The following is a 17,961-nucleotide window of genomic DNA, read 5'->3' as shown; positions in this document are numbered from 1 at the left end:
TATTTCACAAACATAAATGAATTTATGTTCACAGTGCTCCTGTTAGATGAGGAGGTGGTATTATCCTCGTTTTACAGATGGGAAACAGAGGCACAGAGAAATCAAGCTCAAAAATACCCACTAATTTGGGCACTCAATTAGAGACACCTAGGACCTGATTTTTCAGAGTACTTAGCAGTATACAGCACTTTATATTTTCAAAGCACAGCTCCCATTGACTTCAGGTGCACCTGGGAGTTGTAAGATTGAAAGGGGATCAATTTGTGAATTTGCCATGCATGGTGCCAGGTAGATTTTAAAGCTGAACTCTAACAAACTAGGTTTACCAATATATAATGGAATCAAATGGGATAACCCTTTTTTATTGCATCCAGAGAGCATTGGCTTATTAGTTGAACGCTGGGTTCTTGGCAGGTCAAATTTTAACTTGAACAGTATTTCTCAGATCAGGACCCTTGCTATTCTTTACCAACCAACAATGCATTAATTCATCCAGAACAATCAGTTGACCACACAAATGTAGATGAAACCCGTTGTGTGTACTACATGTACAATACATTCTCTCAAGTGATCATCACAGACTAAAGTTGAGGTTCAGCCGTTCTATCCAAGAATGAGGCAAATTCCCAAGATTTCTAATTACATTTACTTACAATTCTTAATACCTAACATATTTATCATACTTCCAAGGATGTATTTATCTTTAAGACACTTTGAAGAGTGTGATTAGTAAGTTGGAATGGATCAGTTCAAAAGGGACAGGTTTAGAATATTAAAAGCTATTGCTTAAAGTAATTGTTTTCAGTCTCTCTTAGGCCATTTTGTTTGGACTTATATAGGAGTTAGAATCTAAAATATGGTTACCTGACGTCTCACTAGAGCAGGGGTGGCCAACCTGAGCCTGAGAAGGAGCCAGAATTTACCAGTGAACATTGCCAAAGAGCCACAGTAATACGTCAGCAGCCCCTCATCTGCTAACCCCCTCCAGCCTCCAGCGCCTCCCGCCCACTGGCAGGCCCGCCGATCAGCGCCTCCCCCTCCCTCCTCACACCTCCTGCCCGCCGCAATCAATTGTTTTGCAGTGTGCAGGAGGCTCTGGTGGGGAGTGGGGAGGAGCGAGGTAAGGCAGGCTCGGGAGAAGGGGCAGGGGCCTTGGGGGAAGGGGTGGAGTGGTGGCAGGACCTGGGGTAGAGCAGGGGGTTGAGCAGTGAGCACCCCACACCACACTGGAAAGCTAGCATCTGTAGCTCCAGCCTCAGAGTCAGCGCCTATGCAAGGAGCTGCATATTAACTTCTGAAGAGCCGCATGCGGCTCTGGAGCCACAGGTTGGCCACTCCTGCACTAGAGTATAGATTCAGCAAGATAACTACGGTCCTTTATGTCAAAGAATAGAAAGGGAAATATAATCATTGAAATGAAATCTCACCACTTCCTGTTACCCTCTTAACCCTGGGACGGGGGAGAGTCCTTTCCACACATCTGGGACGGGCATCGGTCGCTTGCACTTAGGATTCTGCACTTTCTTGTGTTGGGTTCAGTCAGTTCTCTTCATCACATGGTGTCTTCAGTTTATATTCCCAAGTTTCAGGGCTCATAGGAGGGAGCCAACCACATATTGCTATTGGACCCATGCCAAGTGAGAGCTTAGTTTTAGCTCTTTCAGTTTCTTGCGGCTTCCATTGGTATCCAGTAGATGGCATTCATGTATAACAAATTTCTTTAATCCTTTTCATATGAGCAGCTTTTTAAATTTGGTTCATTTCAAGGATTGAATATCATTATTAGCTTCTACTATCAACTGGAATCTCCCCTTTTAAGCAATATCTCTTAATATCCCAAAGTTATACCCTGTTTTATATCTTTTAACATTTCTTCTTCCTTGTGCTAGACAATTCCTACTACTTCTAGAGTGCAACAATTATTTACAATGAAAGCAAACAAAATCAATATAATCTTCTAAATTTGGAGGACATACTCTATCACAGAAACATACACTTTAAGGTCAGAAGGGACCATTATGATCATCTAGTCTGACCTCCTGCACCATGCAGGCCACGGAATCTCACCCACCAACTCCTGTAACAAACCCCTAACTTATGTCTGAGCTATTGAAGTCCTCAAATTGTGGTTTAAAGACGTCAAGGTGCAGAGAATCTTCCAGCTAGTGACCCGTGCCCCATGCTGCAGAGGAAAGCAAAAAACCCCCAGGGCCTCTGCCAATCTCCCCTGGTGGAAAATTCCTTCCCGACCCCAAATATGGCGATCAGCTAAACCCTGAGCATGTGGGCAAGACTCACCAGCCAGACACCCAGGAAAGAATTCTTTGTAGTAATTCAGATCCCACCCCATCTAACATCCATCACAGGCCATTGGGCATGTCTACAGCGAGTAGTCGAAGATCAATTAATTGCCAAAATTAAACTATACCATCATATCATCTCCTCCATAAACTTATCAAGCTTTGTCTTGAAGCCAGATATGTCGTTTGCCCCCACTGCTTCCCTTGGAAGGCTGTTCCAGAACTTCACTCCCCTGATGGTTAGAAACCTTCATCTAATTTCAAGTCTAAACTTCCTGAAGGCCAGTTTATATCCATTTGTTCTTGTGTCACATTGGTACTGAGCTTAAATAATTCTTCTCCCTCCCTGGTATTTATCCTTCTGATATATTTATAGATAGCAATCACATTTCCTCTCAGCCTTCTTTTAGTTGGCTAAACAAGCCAAGCTCATTGAGTCTCCTTTCATAAGACAGGTTTTCCATTCCTCGGATCATCCTAGTAGCCCTTCTCTGTACCTGTTCCAGTTTGAATTCATCCTTCTTAAACATGGGAGACCAGAACTGCACACAATATTCCAGATGAGGTCTCACCAGTGCCTTGTATAATGGTACTAACACCTCCTTATCTCTACTGGAAATACCTCGCCTGATGCATCCCAAGACCGCATTAGTTTTTTTGATGGCCATATCACATTGGCGGCTCATAGTCATCCTGTGATCGACCAATACTCCGAGGTCCATCTCCTCCTCTGTTACTTCCAAGTAATGTGTCCCCAGTTTATAACAGAAATTCTTGTTATTAATCCCTAAATGCACTTCTCACTATTAAATTTTATCCTATTACTATTACTCCAGTTTACAATGTCATCCAGATCTTCCTGTATGATATCCCGGTCCTTATATTGGCAATACCTCCCAGCTTTTTGTCATCCGCAAACTTTATTAGCACATTCCCGCTTTTTGTGCCAAGGTCAGTAAGAAAAAGATTAAATAAGATTCGTCCCAAAACCGATCCCTGAGGAACTCCACTAGTAACCTCCTTCCAGTCTGACAGTTCACCCTTCAGCATGACCAGCTGTAGTCTTCCCTTTAACCAGTTCCTTATCCACCTTTCAATTTTCATATTGACCCCCATCTTTTCCAATTTAGCTAATAATTTTCCATGTGGAACCGTATTAAATGCTTTACTGAAATCGAGGTAAATTAGATCTACTGCGTTACCTTTGTCAAAAAAATCTGTTACTTTCTCAAAGAAGGAGATCAGGTTGGTTTGACATGATCTACCTTTTGTAAAGCCATGTTGTATTTTGTCCCAGTTACCATTGACCTCAATGTCCTTAGCTACTTTCTCCTTCAAAATTTTTTCCAAGACCTTGCATACTACAGATGTCAAACTAACAGGCCTGTAGTTACCCGGATCACATTTTTTACCTTTCTTAAAAATAGGAACTATGTTAGCAATTCTCCAGTCATACGGTACAACCCCTGAGTTTACAGATTCATTAAAAATTCTTGCTAACAGGCTTGCAATTTCATGTGCCAGTTCCTTTAATATTCTTGGATGAAGATTATCTGGGGGCCCTGATTTAACCCCATTAAGCTGTTCGAGTTTGGCTTCTACCTTGGATGTGGTAATATCTACCTCCATATCCTCTTTCCCATTTGTCGTCCTACCATTATCCCTACGCTCCTCATTAGCCTCGTTAAAGACTTAGGCAAAGTATTTGTTTAGATATTGGCCATGCCTAGATTATCCTTAATCTCTACTCCATCCTCAGTGTTAAGCGGTCCCACTTCTTCTTTCTTTGTTTTCTTCTTATTTATATGGCTATAGAACCTTTTACTGTTGCTTTTAATTCCCTTTGCAAGGTCCAACTCTACATGGCTTTTGGCCTTTCTCACTTTATCCCTACATGTTCTGACCTCGGTAAGGTAGCTTTCCTTGTTAATCCCGCCCATCTTCCACTCCTTGTAGGCTTTCTGCATTTTCTTAATCACCTCTCTGAGATGCTTGCTCATCCAGCTTGGTCTACAACTCCTGCCTATGAATTTGTTCCCCTTTCTTGGGATGCAGGCTTCTGATAGTTTCTGCAACTTTGACTTGAAGTAATCCCAGGCCTCCTCTGCCTTTAGATCCACAAGTTTTTCAATCCAATCCACTTCCCTAAATAATTCCCTTAATTTTTTAAAGTTAGCCTTTTTGAAATCAAAAACCCTAGTCACAGATCTATTTTTGTTTATCCTTCCATTTAGTTTGAACTGAATTAGCTCATGATCGCTCGAACCAAGGTTGTCCCCTACAATCATTTCTTCTATGAGGTCCTTACTGCTCACCAAAACCAAATCTAAAATTGCATCCTCTCTTGTCGGTTCAGCAACTACTTGGTGAAGGAATCTATCAGCTGTCGTATCCAGGAAAATCTGAGCCCTATTATTATTACTAGCACTTATCCTCCAGTCTATATCTGGGAAGTTAAGTCTCCCATGATCATACAATTCCCATTAGTATTTACTTCTTTAAAAACATTAAAGAGGTCTCTATCCATATCCACATCGGATCCTGGCGGTCTATAGCACACCCCAAGCACTATCCCAGGGCAGGCTCTAGTAGCTTTCTTCCCCAATGTGATTTTTGCCCAGACAGACTCTATCTTATCCATTCCATCACTTCTTATTCTTTACAGTCTACCTCATCATTGATATACAATGCTACTCCACCACTTTTGCCTTTATTTCTGTCTTTCCTAAACAGCACATACCCTTCAATACCAGTACTCCAGTCATGACTACTATTCCACCATGTTTCTGTTATCCCTATAATATCTGGTTTCACTTCCTGCACCAGTAACTCTAGTTCCTTCATTTTATTACCTAGGCTCCTCGCATTAGTGTACAAACATCTTAATTTTTGCCGTTTGGCTTTGCTCACATTCTTTACTCAGTTGGGCACAGACATTCTACCGCCAATATTACCTATTAGATTGGTATGTACAATGCCCTTCCGCCTTATGTCCATTCTCCTACCCAAGGTTGTATCCTTTCTTACTTCGTTTTCTTCCCTTTCAAAGAGAATAACTGGCGTGGAGATTGCCTGGACATCTCCCAACCATCTCCCCCAAATTTCTAGTTTAAAGCTCTCTTAATCAGTTCTGCCATCCTCCATCCTAGATGTCTATTTCCCTCCTTACTCAGGTGAAGTCCATCCCAAGAGAACAGTCGTCTGTCCATGAATGCTTCCCAGTGGCCATACATCCCAAAGCCCTCCTTATAGCACCACTGCCTGAGCCATCTGTTGAGCATCATAATCTTGTCACACCTTTGTTGCCCTTCTCCAGGAACAGGCAGAATCCCACTGAAGATCACCTGAGCCTCGATTTCCTTTAGCGTCTTCCCCAGCCTGGCATACTCTCCCTTGATATGTTCCAGCGAGAATCTACCCGTATCATTTGTTCCCACATGAAGGATAATCAATGGATTCTTTCCTGCTCCCGTTAGGATCCTCTTCAGTCTCAGGTCCACATCCCGTATCTTAGCACCCGGCAGACAGCATACCCTTCTGTTCTCTGGATCAGCTCTTGTTACGGGCCTGTCTGTTCTTCTCAGTAAGGAGTCCCCAGTCACGTAGACCTGCCTTTTCCTGGTGATGGTGCGATTCTCCAGTCTATCCCCTGTTCCATCTGGCCGCAAGTCCTCTCGATTCCTATTGTCCCTTGCAATCCTCTGCAACCCATCCCGTATCCTCCTGGGGCTCATATTTGGTGTTATCTCCATTGACTCTTGCCCTCTTCCAATAGAACTATCTGATCTTCTCTTTTTCCTTGCCCTCTCACCTTCAGTGACCAGCCGCTGTTCCCCTTCTTCATTTTCCAACTCTGCAAACCTGTTCCTGAGCTCTATTTCTCCTTCACTGCCCCATCTTTTCCTCTGCCTGGTTCTGCTAGTCACATGCTTCCACTGTCTACTTTCCTCACCCAGCAGTATCCCCTCAGAGTTCTTCAGTCCTGCTTCCATCTGCAAGTCTGAGCTTTTCCCTTCAGCCTTTGCATGTCTTTGCTCCATCATCTGCTCAAACCCCCTTCTAAACTCAAGCAGAGTCTCCCCTTGCATCTCCAATCCTAGGATCTTCTCTTCCATCAGCTCTATCAGGCGGCACTTCATGCAGACGAAATTAGTTACAGGTACCCCCTCCAGGATCATGTACATGCCACAGCTTCTACATCCATTTATCTTCATAGTGTCTTCCACTACTTGGGTCACTATCACTGCTGCCTCTGTGTCTGTCATAGCCTTCTCACTTAAGTCCTGTTAGTCTGGGAAACACAAACCAAACCAAAACACCCACCCACAGCAAAACAAACCCCCAACGAGCATGAAAACACTGCCAGAACACCACACACTCACTTCACTAGCCTGTCTGTTCCTCTGCCTGGCTCTCTTAGTCTTCCCCCCAAACTCCCCTTTCAGACTCCCACTCAAACTCCCATTTACAGCTCTGTTTGCTGGGTCCTGTGCTGTTGCAGCTGCCTACATATTCTTTGGTTATACATAAGCATTTTACAGTATTTAGAATTTACAATAGAACAAGAGATGTTTTCCACATACAGAAGGATGTAGATCTGACTCACAAGGCAAACAAAGGTGCAGTTTCTAATCTGGGATGAAAGACAGATTATCTCTGGTGTATTTGATTTACAAAGAAAATCACGTGTATATATATATGGTGCGGTATAGTCAACACCTGCCCCAGTGTTCAAGTCCTTGCTCCAGAGCATGGGAACGTTAGCGCTTCTCAACTAAAAGGTCACCAGAATTTTTTAACATAGGCAAAATAACTGCATTTTTCCCTAGCCTCACTCTCCAAAACAGCTGAACTGTTTGGCTGAAATGTTCCAAAAAAATTCAGCCTGAGTCAGACACTCAGAATGGAAAATTTCATTCCAAACAGTCAAAGGTTGACAGAGTTATAAGCAACTGAAAACAGAGTCTTATAATGGGAAGCACTGGGCAACTTTATAGGTGGCGCTGCCAGCTCCTCTGAAAAGGATCTCTGGTTTCCTTTACCTTTTCTTTTCTGGTTGTAATACAAGGTGACGGGTTTTGACATAAAGGGCCCTAAATTGTTTGGTAACCATCAGTTACCTCTCTCCATGTGAACATAGCAATTAAGATCAGCTGAGATGTTTGAGCTAGCAGGTTAATGGGTTGAACAGGAGGAGGTTGCTGGAAAGGTGGCATTCTTGATTCTGTTTTTCTCCTCTCTTGGTTTGACAGAATTTGGGTTTGTTGATCTTCAGTGATTGCTTATCTGTTTTTCCAGGATTTTAAGGAAAGGATGATTGGAAGGGTGTAAATGGGGACAAATGCTCAGTCCTTCTGTTTTGCATGGGTGGGGAATTTTTTAATCAGCTACTGTAGCTGTCTATAATTTTTGTAATAAAAGTAGACAACGTGCACCTATAAGCTAGGATAGGACCTTTTAAAAAAATCTAAATATATAACTAAAATAATAGAAGATTATTAAGCAAAACAATTACCAGAAAAACCTGACTGTTCCTGTCTTTTTAAAGTATCCCATTCTATGAGTGCACAGGGATGATTCAATTAAACAATGGTACTTACATTTAAAACACATTTTTAAAAATACTATTTAACATATTACATAATTCATCTTAATAAGAGGTTATAGGTTATATATTTCAGCTTCACTTTAAAAAGTGTTGGATAATTTTATGACAAATAATAATTATACATCCTGGTGTTTGATCACATTTCATGCTTCAGGACTTCAGCTAGTTGCTTCGGGGATTAGGAAGGAATTTTTATCATTAATATACAGCATTTTGCATCTAGCTAGAAGTATTTTTGATCTTGTTTTATTTTGTCTTTCTTTAAACCATCAAGTATAAGCCATGCTTAGATAATGGAGTAGATGAACCAATGGTCTGATCCAGTAGTGCAATTAAGGACAGCAAATCCTTTCTTTTTATTTATTCAGGCAAAAGACTCATTGAAGTCAGTGGAGCTGCTCCTTACTTATCCTGATATATATAAGGGTAGAATTTGGCCCTAAACTGTTTGCAAAAGGATCCTGTATGATAGGATGTAGGTTAATGAAGGATTTGGAAAAGTTTGTGAGGTTGATCCCTGAGGTGCTCTGCATGTTACACCATTCGTGAGGTAGCAAATCCATGCCTGCACATATAAAAATGAAATGGCTGTCAGCTAAACTGCATATGCAGAATAGGGGAAGGAACCGAGGATGTTTGGCTCCAGTAACACAAAGAGACTGGTTGTCACTATTAGTAGGGGGTTTACACAGTCCAACCACAAGTAGGTAGTGGTGCACATAGTAGCCAATAGATTACAGTTCAGCAATTCATATATGTATTTTTTTTTCCTCTTTAAATCCACATTTGTCTTCTTTTTTTTTTTAAGGAAAATTAATAAATCAAAAGAAAGCTGTGAGCAAGTTTGGATCTTTTTCAGCCACTTTGGAAAATGGAATCCAGCTGTCCTTGAGCTACTATGGAGCTACAGGAAAAGCAGCAGGTAAAGCAAGCAGACAATAGAAGATATTTGAGAGCCCACAGTGGGAGTTCTTATATCTTTCATACACCCCTTTCTTTCATACACCCCTCAATAATCTGTTGCATCCAGCCCTGACTTTTTGAACATAGTGGGGAATTTTCACCAGGAGTTGAGCTGAGGTTACATTGTCAAATATATGTTATGATTCAAATTTCAAAATGAAAGGAGGTCTCTGCACTTTTTTACTTATGTGAAAACAGACCAGTGTAGTAAGAAAATCCCGAGTATTTTTATTAACTAGCTTAGCAAAACCAGCAAATTAGTTTGAGCCAAAGAAAATGTGATTTGCTAAGGAATCTTCTTGGTTTTCCAAGAAATAATATTTTTCTTAATTTACATAGGTGATTATGGAAATTCTCATTTTGTGTCAAGCCATGTGTACACATAATGAGGAATTTCTGTCAGACTTTCAGTAAATATATTCACCAGCTGGAAGCAATTGCTTCATAACCTACAAAGAAAACACCAAGAGCTAATAAGAAAATCTTTTTTCATTTAAGACGTCACTGAAAATATCATACACCTGAAAGCGAAACCCCTCTCTGATCAGAAAATAATTTCAGCATTTTTCACCCTTTAAACTATGAAAACATTTAATCAGATGTTTCTCTGTGTGGGTTGTGGTAAGCCATTTGTCTGAGTATACATTCAGTTTCAGTTCTTCCAAGACATTTTCCCCAAGAATTACTAAAAATGTACTTCTTATCTTGTGCTAAAATAGTATCTATACTGTAGTGGACTGTGAAAATTCACATTACATCTTTAAAAAACAGAGAAGCATCTTATTAAACAATTAAATATTCTTTTGTATACATGATGGTAATTTTGATTGCGGTACAGCAGCCATTCCCAACCATAGGTCTGCATGCCATTTCTGGTGTTCAGGCTTCTGCGTCACATGCTCTAAAGTTCCCCACTCTACCTTAATGATAAGCCTCCCTGCTGAGTCTCAGGGTATGTCTACACTACGAAATAAGGTCGAATTTATAGAAGTCGGTTTTTTAGAAATCATTTTTATATAGTCAATTGTGTATGTCCCCACACAAAATGCTCTATGTGCATTAAGTGCATTAACTTGGCGGAGTGCTTCCACAGTACCGAGGCTAGCGTCGACTTCTGGAGCGTTGCACTGTGGGTAGCTATCCCACAGTTCCCACAGTCTCTGCCACCCATTGGAATTCTGGGTTGAGATCCCAATGCCTAATGGGGCAAAAACATTATCGCGGGTGGTTCTGGGTACATGTCGTCAGGCCCTCCCTCCGTGAAAGCAACAGCAGACAATCGTTTCGCACCTTTTTTCCTGAGTTACCTGTGCAGACGCCATACCACAGCAAGCTTGGAGCCCGCTCAGCTCACTGTCACCATACGTCTCCTGGCTGCTGTCAGACGCGGTACTGCATTGCTACACAGCAGCAACCCATTGCCTTGTGGCAGCAGACAGTGCAATAGGCCTGATAGCCATCGTCGTCATGTCCGAGGTGCTCCTGGCCGTCTCGGTAAGGTCAGTCAGGAGCGCCTGGGCAGACGTGGGCGCAGAGACTAAAATAGGAGTGACTCGACCTCTTTAGTCCTGCCGGCAGTCCTATTGTACCGTCTCATGGCGAGCAGGCAGGAGATGAGGATGGCTAGTAGTCCTATTGCACCGTCTTCTGCCGAGCAGCCAGGAGATGAGGATGGCGAACAGTCCTGCTGCACCGTCTGCTGCCAGCCAAAGATGTAAAAGATAGAGTGGATCAAAACAAGAAATACACAAGATTTGTTTTGTATTCATTTGCTCCCCCCTCCCTCCCTCCATGAAATCAACAGCCGAAAATCGTTTCGGTGAGATCTGTCAGGAGCACCTTGAAAAGTTTAATGAAGATTCAGTCCTGCCTGAAATACCAGGGGGAGGGATATCTCAGTGAGTTGAGCATTGGCCTGCTAAACCCAGGGTTTTGAGTTCAATCCTTGAGGGGGCCATTCTGTGTGACAGTTGTTTTTGTTTCTCCTTGATGTAAAGCCACCCCCTTTGTTGATTTTAATTCCCTGTAAGCCAGCCCTGTAAGCCATGTCGTCAGTCACCCCTCCCTCCATCAGAGCAACGGCAGACAATCGTTCCACACCTTTTTTCTGTGCAGACGCCATACCGCAGCAAGGATGGAGCCTGCTCAGATCACTTTGGCAATTAGGAGCACATTAAACACCACACACATTATCCAGCAGTATATGTAGCACCAGAACCTGGCAAAGTGAAACCGGGCGAGTAGGCGACGTCAGTGCAGTGACAAGAGTGATGAGGACATGGACACAGACTTCTCTCAAAGCACGGGCCCTGGCAATGTGGGCATCATGGTGCTAATGGGGCAGGTTCATGCGGTGGTACACCGATTCTGGGCCCAGGAAACAAGCACAGACTGGTGGGACCGCATAGTGTTGCAGGTCTGGGACGATTCCCAGTGGCTGCGAAACTTTCGCATGCGTAAGGGCACTTTCATGGAACTTTGTGACTTGCTTTCCCCTGCCCTGAGGCGCAAGGATACCAAGATGAGAGCAGCCCTCACATTTGAGAAGCGAGTGGCAATAGCCCTGTGGAAGGTTGCAACACCAGACAGCTACCGGTCAGTTGGGAATTTATTTGGAGTGGGCAAATCTACTGTGGGGGCTGCTGTGATGCAAGTAGCCAATGCAATGAAAGATCTGCTGATAGCAAGGGTAGTGACTCTGGGAAATGTGCAGGCCATAGTGGATGGCTTTGCTGCAATGGGATTCCCTACCTGTGGTGGGGCCATAGACGGAACCCATATCCCTATCTTCGCACCGGAGCACCAAGCCGGCGAGTACATAAACCGCAAGGGGTACTTTTCAATAGTGCTACAAGCACTGGTGGATCACAAGGGACATTTCACCAACATCAACGTGGAATGGCCGGGAAAGGTACATGACGCTCGCATCTTCAGGAACTCTGGCCTGTTTCAAAAGCTGCAGGAAGGGACTTTATTCCCAGACCAGAAAATAACCTTTGAGGAAGTTGAAATGCCTATAGTTATTCTTGGGGACCCATCCTACCCCTTAATGCCATGCCTCATGAAGCCATATACAGGCACCCTGGACAGTAGTCAGGAGCTGTTCAACTACAGGCTGAGCAAATGCAGAATGGTGGTAGAATGTGCATTTGGATGTTTAAAAGTGTGCTGGCGCAGTTTACTGACTCGGTTAGACCTCAGCGAAACCAATATTCCCACTGTTATTACTGCTTGCTGTGCGCTCCACAATTTCTGTGAGAGTAAGGGGGAGAAGTTAATGGCGGGGTGGGAGGTTGAGGCAAATCGCCTGGCCGCTGGTTAAGCGCAGCCAGACACCAGGGCAGTTAGAAGAGCACAGGAGGGTGCAGTGCGCATCAGAGAAGCTTTGAAAACCAGTTTCATGACTGGCCAGGCTATGGTGTGAAAGTTCTGTTTGTTTCTCCTTGATGAAACTCCTCTCCCCTTGGTTCACTCTACTTCCCTGTAAGCTAACCACCCTCTCCTCCTCCCTTCGATCACCGCTTGCAGAGGCAATAAAGTCATTGTTGCTTCACATTCATGCATTCTTTATTAACTCATCACAGAAATAGGGGGATAACTGCCAAGGTAGCCCGGGAGGGGTGGTGGAGGAGGGAAGGACAAGGCCACACAGCACTTTAAAAGTTTAAAATTTTAAAACTTATTGAATGCCAGCCTTCTGTTGCTTGGGCAATCCTCTGGGGTGGAGTGGCTGGGTGGCCGGAGGGGCCCCCCCCACTGCATTCTTGGGCGTCTCGGTGAGGAGGCTATGGAACTTGGGGAGGAGGGCGGTTGGTTACACGGAGGCTGTAGCGGTGGTCTGTGCTCCTGCTACCTTTCCTGCAGTTCAACCATACGCTGGCGCATATTAGTTTGATCCTCCAGCAGCCTCAGCATTGAATCCTGCCTCCTCTCATCATGCTGCCGCCACCTTTCAGTTTCAGCCCTCTCTTCAGCCCGCCACTTACTCTCTTCAGCCTACCACCTCTCCTCCCAGTCATTTTGTGCTTTCTTGCACTCTGACATTGTCTGCGTCCATGCATTCATCTGTGCTCTGTCAGTGTGGGAGGACAGCATGAGCTCAGAGAACATTTCATCACGAGTGCGTTTTTTTCACCTTCTAATCTTCGCTAGCCTCTGGGAAGGAGAAGATCCTGTGATCCTTGAAACACATGCAACTGGTGGAGGAAAAAAAAGGGACAGTAGTATTTAAAAAGACACATTTTATAGAACAATGGGTACGTTCTTTCACAGTAAACCTTGCTGTTAACATTACATACATAGCACATGTGCTTTCGTTACAAGGTCACATTTTGCCTCCCCCCACAACGTGGCTAGCCCCTCCCTCCTCCCCGTGTCTAACAGTGGGGAACATTTCTGTTCAGCCACAGGCAAACAGCCCAGCAGGAATGGCCACCTCTGAATGTCCCCTTAAGAAAAGCACTCTATTTCAACCAGGTGACCATGAATGATATCACTCTCCTGAGGATAACACAGAGAGATAAAAAACGGATGTTGTTTGAACGCCAGCAAACATACCCTGCAATGCTTTGTTCTGCAATGATTCCCGACTACGTGCTACTGGCCTGGCGTGGTAAAGTGTCCTACCATGGTGGACGGAATAAGGCTGCCCTCCCCAGAAACCTTTTGCAAAGCCTTTGGGAGTACATCCAGGAGAGCTTTATGGAGCTGTCCCTGGAGGATTTCCGCTCCATCCCCAGACACGTTAACAGACTTTTCCAGTAGCTTTACTGGCCGCGAATGCCAGGGCAAATTAATCATTAAACACCCTTGCTTTTAAACCATGTATACTATTGAAAAAGGTACACTCACCAGAGGTCCCTTCTCTACCTGGCGGGTCCGGGAGGCAGCCTTGGGTGGGTTCGGGGGGTACTGGCTCCAGGTCCAGGGTGAGAAACAGTTCCTGGCTGTTGGGAAAACTGGTTTATCCACTTGCTTGCTGTGAGCTATCTACAACCTCATCATCATCATCATCTTCCTCGTCCTCAAAACCTGCTTCCGTATTCCCTCCATCTCCATTGAAGGAATCAAACAACACGGTTGAGGTAGTGGTGGCTGAACCCCTAAAATGGCATGCAGCTCATCATAGAGCGGCATGTTTTGGGCTCTGACCTCTCTGGTTTTCTGGTAGGCTTGCCTCAGCTCCTTAAGTTTCACGTGGCACTGCTTCGGGTCCCTGTTATGGCCTCTGTCCTTCATGCCCTGGGAGATTTTGACAAATGTTTTGGCATTTCGAAAACTGGAACGGAGTTCGGATAGCACGCATTCCTCTCCACATACAATGATCAGATCCCATACCTCTCCTTCAGTCCATGCTGGAGCTCTTTTGAGATTCTGGGACTCCATCATGGTCACCTCTGCTGATGAGCTCTGCACTCACCGGCAGCTTGCCACACTGGCCAAACAGGAAGTGAAATTCAAAAGTTCGCGGGCCTTTTCCTGTCTGCCAGGCCAGTGCATCTGAGTTGAGAGTGCTGTCCAGAGCGGTCACAATGGAACACTCTGGGATAACTCCCGGAGGCCAATACCATCTAGTTGCATCCACAGTACCCCAAATTCAACCCAGCAAGGCCGATTTCAGCGCTAATCCCCTTGTCGGGGGTGGAGTAAGGAAATCAATTTTAAGAGCACTTTAAGTCGAAAAAAAGGGTTTCGTCGTGTGGATGGGTGCAGGGTTAAATCGATTTAACACTGCTAAATTCGACCTCAACTCCTAGTGTAGACCAGGGCTCAGTATGCCACTGTTGTCTGCCTTCCTTTCATTAGTGGAACTTGGGCTGACCAACACCCAAGTCTAACAATCACAAGAGCATCCCAAGCTCTATCCATATCAGGATAGAGTGTGCACAGCAGAATATTGTAATGGGAGGTAGGGCAATGGAAAACACATCTGGTCATTAGCCTGGCTCATCTGATGCTTTAGCCTAGTACACTGATATGGTAGCTCCAAAGTTTGAGAACTACTATTTTATTGCCTAATCATGTTCCCACTGAAGTTAGTAAGAGTTTTACCATTGACCTCAATAGCAGCAGGATCAGGTCCTTACGTAGTGTGTGGTTGGGGATGCAGAAAAGACAAAGGTGAAGTTGAAGGGGCTTCTTCTTTAACACATGACTGGGAACTGTGAATTGTCCAAAAGTGGAGGAGTCTTCCCGAGCCCCCTTTTCTGGCCTTCAAACAATCCCCCGCTCCCCAACACCTCATCATCAGAAGCAAGTTCCCCACAGACCAGGAAACACCAAATCAAAGCGGCACCAGACTCTGTTAGAACAATAAACCTGCAGACATATCTCCACTGCTACAATGAGCAATATCCCCCACAACACACCTTTCAAGATCAATGGGTCCTACACATGCCTATCACAACATGTGTTATACCTCACCCAGTGCACTAAATGCCCCAATAACAACTATGTGAGTGAAACCAAACAATCATTACACTCTTGAATGAACTCGCACAGAAAAATGATAAAAGACAAAAACACATATCACCCATGGGTGAATACTTTTCACAATACGATCAATCCATATATGACCTCTCAATCCTCGTCCTCAAAGGAAACATACACAACACCTTCAAAAGACAAACCTGGGAGCTTATTACAACAAACAGTAACCCACTAACTCCCCCTTTTTTGTCCTGTGACTGCAGAGGTGTTAACTGGCCACATCACCTTGAATGGTCTCTTACAATTAAGGCTCCATGTCTGACTTCTGCAGTGGCCTGTGCAGCTGGCTGTGGGGCTGCCCGAGCAGATCAGGCAGACCCTGGGCCTGTCGCGCCAGCTGCTGCTGGGACACTTTGGGTGTGGGAGGGGGTTCAGGGCTGGGGGTTGGGATGCGGGGTGGGGCTTACCTGGTGGGAGGTCGAGGTGAAAGTAGGCCGGTAGAGCGTACCGGTAAGAAGTGGCCGCCGATACCGGCACGTATGCAGCTGACCGGGGGGTGGGGGGTGGGGGTGGGATAAAAAGGGCAGCTGCCCTGGGGCCCAGCAATGTAAAAGGGCCTGTAAAAAGTGGCCAGAGCCCCAGACCCTTTAAAATCACTGCCGGAGCCCCTGGTGGTGTGGGCCAGGCAACACGGATAGGCTGACCCCCCCACCCCCGCCCCCTTTCTGCCTGAGGCCACGCCCATTCCACCCGAGGCCCCACCCCTTCCAGGGGCCTGGAGCCAGGTCCCCGTACTGGTAAGTCTTCTGTGTTACTTTCAGCTCTGTGAGGGGGACACCCCGGAACCAGCCGGCATGTCCCTAGATCTCCTAGGCGGAGGGACCAGGGGGAGCTGCATGGAGCCTGGTAGAGAGCCTGGCAGCCCCGCCAACCCTCCACCCCCAGCACCAGCAGTAGTCCCTGTCCGCATGCCACCGTCAGGTCCTGCCCCCCAGCACCAGCAGAGGTCCTGGGCCATGCGCTGCCCCCCACTTCTCCCCCCCAGCACCAGTGGGGGTCCCAGGCCACCCCCCCCACAGCATCCACGGCGCCCCCCCCCAGACCACTCTCCCAGAGCACCTGCAGTCCTGCAGCCCAAGTTTTAGCTAGGTATATGTAGTACAAATCATGAACAGGTCACGGGCCATGAATTTTTGTTTACTGCCAATGACCCGTCCGTGACTTTTACTGAAAATACCCAAAACAAAAACGTAGCCATACTTGCAATATATGTTAATTACTTATGCTAAACCATATGTTCCACATTTTATTTAGCTGTGACACTCTGGTCACCTTTCCCAGACCTGAAGAAGACCTTTGTGGAACTAAAAAGCTTGTCTCTTTCACCAACAGAAGTTGGTCTAATAAAAGATTACCTCACCCACCTGGTCTCTCCAATTGCTACTTTTCTCTGAAGTCAGGGCATCCATTCTTCTAATGATTGCACAAGTCCATTCCACTTCAGCTGTGTGCACCAGAGTGGGAGATTTTTCCCTTAGCAGCACCTGCTGGGATGGCGCATGCACCCTCTGCTGCCTCATGCCAATGTGTAATAACATAAAGGGTAGATCTGCCCCAGCCTCCCTCAGTTCCTTCTTACTGCTCATGTTGTAGCATGTTGACTTGCTTAGCAAATGTTCCCCTTTCTCCCTTTTTTGTATATAGTTAGTGTATTCATAATAGTTAGTTAGTTAGTAGAGCTTTACAGTAAGTTCCATTTCTTACTTAAAGTGTTGGTTCTCACATATTCTGGATACTGACTCCCAGTACCAGGGCATGCCTCAGTCTTTGGACTTTAAGGCATGCACTGGCTGCAATAAGTCAATGCCAAGGAGTGACCCTCACTCCAGGTTTCTGAAATGCCTTGGGGAGGGTCACTCCCCAAATACATGCTCTGTATGTGTGGACGTAGGGTTTACAACAGGAATAGAGATTCAAATTTTTTCGTATTATGCTGCTGCAAAAAAGGCAAATGTAATTCTGGGGTGTATTAACAGGAGTGTCATATGTAGGACATGGGAGGTAATTGTTCCACTCTAATTGACGCTTGCAAGGTCTCTGCTGGAGCACCAAAACCAGTTTTGGGCACCGCATTTTAAGATGTGGGCAAATTGAAGAGAGGAGGAGAGCAACAAAAATTATAAGAGGTTTAGAAAACCTGATCTATGAGGAAATGTTGAAAGAATTGAGCATGTTTAATCTATAGAAAAGAAGGCTGAAGGAGACTTGATAACAGTCTTCAAATATGTAAAAGGGTGTTATAAAGAGAAGTGTGATCAGTTGTTCTTCATATCCATTGAAGGTAGGACAAGAAGTAATGGGTTTAATCCAGAACAGAGATAATTTAGGATTGATATTAGGAAAAATTTTCTAGCTATAAAGATAGTGAAGCACTGGAACAGGTTACCTAGGGAGGTTGTGGAATCCCCATCACTGGAGGTTTTTAAGACCAGGTTAGCCAAACACTTGTCAGGGAAGGTCTAGTTATGTTAATCCTACCTCAACACAGGTGGGTGGAGTAGATGAACTCTTGAGGTCCCTTCCAGTCCTACAGTTCTATGATTCTATTAAATCTATCAGGTGTTTTTAAGTAAAAAGGACAGACCATCAGAACAGAACCTT

The 17,961-nt window shown here is 44.9% G+C and overlaps 1 protein-coding gene across 5 annotated transcripts in view; it reads left to right on the top strand.

Moving 5' to 3' along the window:
• SPAG17 (sperm associated antigen 17) overlaps positions 1–17,961 on the top strand; it is a 290,246-nt gene that overhangs the window by 191,024 nt on the left and 81,261 nt on the right. For all 5 annotated transcript variants that reach the window (XM_043538771.1, XM_043538773.1, XM_043538772.1 and 2 more), the window contains exon 23: positions 8,717–8,830. In XM_043538771.1, coding sequence (XP_043394706.1) covers positions 8,717–8,830 — 114 coding nt within the window. The remainder of the gene's footprint in view (positions 1–8,716; positions 8,831–17,961) is intronic.

The sequence above is a fragment of the Chelonia mydas genome, chromosome 1 (genome assembly GCF_015237465.2).
Source record: "Chelonia mydas isolate rCheMyd1 chromosome 1, rCheMyd1.pri.v2, whole genome shotgun sequence".
NCBI classification, from domain to species: Eukaryota; Metazoa; Chordata; order Testudines; family Cheloniidae; genus Chelonia; species Chelonia mydas.
This window is presented reverse-complemented; position numbering and strand designations above follow the sequence as displayed.